The sequence below is a fragment of the Alnus glutinosa genome, chromosome 7 (genome assembly GCF_958979055.1).
Source record: "Alnus glutinosa chromosome 7, dhAlnGlut1.1, whole genome shotgun sequence".
Lineage (NCBI taxonomy): Eukaryota > Viridiplantae > Streptophyta > Magnoliopsida > Fagales > Betulaceae > Alnus > Alnus glutinosa.
In genome coordinates this window covers 11,116,602-11,122,768 of record NC_084892.1, presented here as the reverse complement: position 1 = coordinate 11,122,768, position 6,167 = coordinate 11,116,602, and the positions used below count along the sequence as shown (strand labels likewise).

General features: G+C 34.1%; 1 protein-coding gene across 1 annotated transcript; it reads right to left on the bottom strand.

Moving 5' to 3' along the window:
* Positions 1-4,494: 4,494 nt before the first annotated feature.
* Positions 4,495-5,845, bottom strand: LOC133872311 (zinc finger BED domain-containing protein RICESLEEPER 2-like). Its single transcript, XM_062309796.1, has 2 exons — positions 4,737-5,845; positions 4,495-4,648 (listed from the first exon to the last, which is right to left on the bottom strand). Exons 1-2 carry the CDS (start codon positions 5,764-5,766, stop codon positions 4,611-4,613), a joined length of 1,068 nt encoding a protein of 355 aa, XP_062165780.1. The 5' UTR covers positions 5,767-5,845; the 3' UTR covers positions 4,495-4,610.
* Between the last annotated feature and the right edge of the window lie 322 nt (positions 5,846-6,167).

Sequence of the window (6,167 nt, the reverse complement as noted above, 5' to 3'; positions counted from 1 at the left end):
TCCTTAGAGAGGGCCTAAACTCAGGACACTGGCATGAACCGTGAATTTTAATCACTGTACTGGAAGGGTTTAAACGTGCGTTTCAGTGAGCGTTTTTATTCTTGGGCTTCTTAGGGTCCGTTTGGGTTTGCGATTTCAAAAAGTGCGATTTAAAATAACGATTTTAAAATGTGCGATTTGAAAAAAGTGATTTTTAAAAACGCAGTTAAGCGTTTGGCAAAATCGTAGTTTAGCCTTTAAAATCGCGAATTTACCTTTAAAATCCTGCGTTTTCAAAAAAGCACCATCTTATCTGCGATTTGAAAAAACAGATTTTCTACGTTTTCAAATCGCAATTTTTAAAAACGCAGTTCCCAAACGATCTATGTTCTGCGATTTGGTTTAAAATCGCACTTATTGTCTACGAAATCGCAATCCCAAACGCACCCTAAATCGCAGATAATATGATACTTTTTTGGAAACCCAGAATTTTAAAGGTAAATTCACAATTTTAAAGGTTAAACTGCGATTTTACCAAACGCTTAACTGCGTTTTTAAAAATTATTTTTTCCAAATCGCACATTTTAAAATCGTTATTTTAAATCGCACTTTTTAAAATCGCAAACCCAAACTGACCCTTAACCGGTTGGTGTCGTGCGTTTACTTGAGTGGTGTGCGTTTTGATATCTTCATCTGTTTTTGTGTTAAAGACTTTAAAACCATGCAAATTATGTGCCGTGTGTTTTGATGTCTTCATTCGTTTTTGTCAAATGTTTGTTTTTTTGTTACTGGATTTAAAACCATGAAAATTCAATTCACACCCTCTAAAACTCTCCACTTCCACTCTATTTCTTCATTTACGTTCTCTCTACCTGCCCCAGTAAATTAGATTTAAATTTCGGTCCCTGCCTTCTCTCTGTTTACTCTTCTACGCCATCTCTCACACTCCCTGAGTAAATTTTCTTTGTTTCAGATTTTTTTTTTTAATATATTCTTTTGTGGGTTTTTACGTTTATCCGATGATTATGTCTTTTGCTGTGAATGTGCCTTCGATTTGTATCTCTGGGTTTTCACTTGCGAAAATCAAAACGCTCAAATTTTAAGAGAAAACAGACAAATCATATGCTAAACGTTGCAAGATTTAGAGTTGAGAAACTTACTAGAAAGCAAACCCAAAACCACAGCCATTGACGCCATGTGCGAAGGCTCGATAACAGAACATTCTTTCGAATACTTTGTTTTTCTCGAGAACAGAACATTCTTTCAAATACTCTGTTCTTGAGCTTTAAATTTTAAAAGGTCTTGATGGGAGTCACCTTAAGCTTGAGGGTCTTCGCTCTCTCTATGTGAGATGCTACTCCAACACTGTCATAGATCTTTCTATGCATAAAACCTTTCGTGGTCTATTTGTTGTGTTTAGGTTATGAAGAAGAGACGACACTCTTGAGGACATGAACGAATTACTACACGAAAAATGGTCTTCAGTGACCAATTTTTTAGTGACGACCCAGAAGTTGTTGCTAATAATCACTTATCAGCGACGACATTTTGGGGTGGTCGCTAATGTCATAAAAAGTTTCAACATCAGTGACGATAAAATTGTCGTCGCTGATATGTCGTCGTTAATATTGTGGCGGGAATTTTTTCCCCACGTAAAAAGTATTAGCGACAATATTTGCTTATTAGCAACGACTATGTTGTCACTAATAACAGACGTTATTAGCGACCACAATAATCATCGCTAATACTTGACTAATTAGTGGCGACTATTCATGTCGTCGCATTAGCGACGACTATGTTGTCGCTAATAACAAATGTAATTAGCGACCACAATAATCGTCGCTAATACTTGACTAATTAGTGACAATTATTCATGCTAATGCGACGACTATGTTGTTGCTAATAACAAATGTAATTAGTGACCACAATAATCGTCGCTAATACTTGACTAATTAGTGACGACTATTCATGTCGTCACATTAGCGACGACTATGTTGTTGCTAATAACAAATGTAATTAGTGACAACAATAATCGTCACTAATACTTGACTATTAGCGACGACTATTCATGTTGTTGCTAATAACAAACGTTATTAGTGAACACAATAGTCGTCGTTGCTAAAATCATCCATAAATAATATAAGGATAATTACATCATTGGTTTCTGGGGTTAGCCTAAATTACAAATCACTCCCTATGGTAGAAAAAGTTCATTGAGGGTTCTTGTGGTAAACTATGATTACGATTACTCACTGAACCCGTTTTTCGTCCATCAAGTTATCAGATTCTGTTAGTTTGTCACGTCATACTTAATAGGAAATCGACACATATCCATTACAATAAAAAAATATATACATAAATATATTAAAAATATAAATAAATAAAACTAAAAAGTTTTTTTTTTTTTTTAAAAAAATAAAAATAGTGAAGGGGTGGCCGTGCGCCACCCCCGACCACTGGGGGACAGCCACCCCTTCACTATTTTCTATTTTTTTTTTTTTTTTTAAAAAAATTTTAAGTTTTATTTATTTATATTTTTAATATATTTGTATTTTTTTATTGTAATGGACACGTGTTGATGTCCTATCGGGTATGACATGATAAACTAACAGAATCTGTTAACTTGGTGGATGAAAAACGGGTTCAAGAAATGATTCGTAATTATAGTTACCACAATGACCCTTCATAAACTTTTTGTATCAGAGGGATTGATTTGTAATTTAGGCCAACCCTAAAGACCAATGGTACAATTATCTCTATAATATATTTGACTCAAATTAGTGAAGACACATCGTTGCTAATGTCTCATGTATTTAACTTACATTTTTGTTTTTTATTTTAAAAAATAATGAACTTTCACAAAAATATTCACCACAGGAGTCTTTACCACTCACCAAAATTTCCCCCCAATATACCAAACATTTCCCTTTGTTTATACATTAGTTTGATTGATCTTAGTGCATTAGTGAGACGATCGTGATAAGATCAAATGATCAATCAAATTGTTTGGATTTTGTATTATTCTTATGCATTAGTAGGGGTGGGTATCGGGTAAATCGGTGTCGAAAATGCTATTTCCGATTACTGAACCGCCCTTGTCGGTAAAGTCGGAATAATACCCGACAGTTTTCCGCTAAACATTATTTTCGAAATTGTCGGATAAATCGGGAAATCGGAACAGTCGGTCGAAACTAGTCGGTTAAATCGGTAGTAGGTGGGCTTTTTCCGAATTGGGCTTTTCAAAATTGGGCCTTAACCGGTTGATTTTCTAAACTTAGGCTTTTAATTTGAAATTTTCAGTTTTGTAAGCTGGGCCTTTTAAATTGCCAAACTGGCCCACAAATGACAATTATATGTCTAAGAAAAAATTGGACAATTTGAACAATTGGAATTTGGACGTTGGATCCAAATATCCAACTTGTAAAAACTTTCTAGCTTTAAAATTTAAATCTTTTATCAGTTTGCTGGTTTTTTTTCTTTTTTTTAACAAAAATGTACTTACATTCCATCATACATACTTACATTATTACATACCAAGTATCCAACTTGTAAAATGTACTTACATACCATTATACCAACATAAGTTTGCTGGTTTTTTTCTTTTTTTAATAAAAAACTTACATACCACATTCCAATAAACCCAACCAACACATTACATATTTACATACCAACATTCAAGAGTTCCAACAATCAAACTACCACATGATCCACATTCCAAATTTCCAATACACTGAATAACCACATTCCAAACTACCAAGTTACCAACATAAATTACATAAGCTAATAACCACATACACATTCCAAATCCAAACTACTTTCTAACACTCATAATATAAACCCAACATAATTACACATAAGTTACATAATCTGATAAGTGATAACCACATACACATTCCAAATCCAAACTACTTTCTAACACTCACAATATAAACCCAACATAATTACACATAAGTTACATAATCTGATAAGTGATAACCACATACACATTCCAAATCCAAACTACTTTCTAACACTCACAATATAAACCCAACATAATTACATAACCTGATAACACATTCCAAAGTCCAAACTACTTTCTAATACTCACAATATAAACCCAACATAATTACATAACCTGATAACACATTCCAAAGTCCAAACTACTTTTTAATATCCAAATTCAAAAAAACAAAATACATATATTAAAGGCCTAGCAAGCATAAAACTTAAAAGCAAGCAAACAAAAGCAGAATTCAAAAGGAAAGGAAAGGAAAGCAAAACAATTCAACCCATTCTCAAACAAAATCAAAAAGCAAGGCAAAGCAAATTAAACGATTACAATCAGTAAATCATTTCAAATCTAAAATCAAGTGTCATTGTATCAACCATTCCCAAATCCAAAGTTCCATGAGCCGCATCGATCAGAAATTCATAAACCTTCAATTTGCATCCTTCAATAATAACAATAATAATAAAAAAAAAAAAACCAACACATAATGTCATAAACATAGTTAAATGTTAGTGATCAAATAAAAATAATAAAAGACCATATAAACTATAAAGAAGACAAGAAGTAAATATCAAGTAAGATAATAATAGGATGTAAAAAACTTACCAAATAAACATTTTTGACAAAGTACATCCCTCGAGCCTTACTCGTCGTCAAGTGTGACAGAATTAGACAAAATTTCTATCACAATGCAATTTTTAAAGTATTAGTAAAAATCAACTCAATCAATTGAAACAAATAAGTTAAATAACAAATATTAGTATATTACCTGAGTCAAGCTTGTAGCTCTCTTCATCTTCAATACTAGGAAAAAGCTGCAAAAGCAAGTCCTTGTTTGGCTCGTTATGCTCACTCCAAGTAGATCTCAACCAATTCTGAGTACATATAAGAGCCTCCACTGTTTTTGGAGCTAAAGAACTCCGATAACAATCTATGACACGACCTCCAGTGCTAAATGCAGACTCAGAAGCAACGGTGGTAAGTGGAATAGCTAAGACATCTCGCGCAATCCGGGAAAGAACTGGATACTTTGCTGAGTTTACATTCCACCACATTAAGATATCAAATGTATCACTTGGTATCTCAACACCCTCCACATAATATTTTTCTATCTCTGTCCGAGCTAGCATCAAATTTCTCCTTGCCCGAAATGTATGGAAGTCCTTCAAAGCATCTTTATTCAATTGAGGATCAGAAGAAGTACCACTACCCAGTCCCACACCCAATGAGGTTGAAATCCGACCTTCATTTGACATTCTTGCCCTACTAGGCCCACTTTCTCCATCATGCATAGCATAGTGACTATATAATTGTTCCAAAATATTCTTCAACTTGGAGACAATTCGGTCTGTTTTTGCTTCCCCTATATTACTCAAGAACCAAAACTCCAATACTTCCATCTTGTAACGAGGATCAAGCACAGAAGCAATGAACAACAATGGATTAATTTTATCAAAATCTCCCCAATACTTATCATATTTCAGTTTCATTTTGAAAGCCATGTCACTCAACTTATCATCATCACTACCACAATACGCAATCAAACAATTATAAACTTTCTGCAGAGTTTTGAAATATATGTTGGTAGTTGTGTACGAGAAAGCCGATATTTGCATAGTCACATCATAAAACACTTTCAAAAATTTTATAAAGTGTTGAACATTAGCCCAATCATCATCATTTGGAAGCCCCAACCCCCTTTTCCCTGGCCCATCATCACACAAATATGTTACAAAATTTGAATCTTCGTCTATCATTAGATCAAAGGCCCTTTCATATTTCACCGCCACCTCTAACATGGTATAAGTGGAGTTCCATCTAGTGGGAACATCAAGGGTCAAGGAAGCATTACATGCAATTGTTTTTCTTTCCGCACAAGACTTGAATTGGGCTAATCTATGAGGGGATCCCTTCACATTCTTCACCATATTTCGAACCTTTACTACTGAATCATCTATATCCTTCAAACCCTCATGCACAATAAGATTGAGAATATGGGCACAACACCTTACATGAATAAATTCGTGGCGACAAAGAACATCATTATTACCCAAATTTCTTTTTTTTAAAAAAATCAATTGCGCTATCATTAGCGCTTGCATTGTCAACAGATATTGTCAACAACTTTCCAATTCCCCAATCTACCAAACATTGCTCTACTTCCCTTGCAATTGTTGGCCCCTTGTGATCCGACACTTGG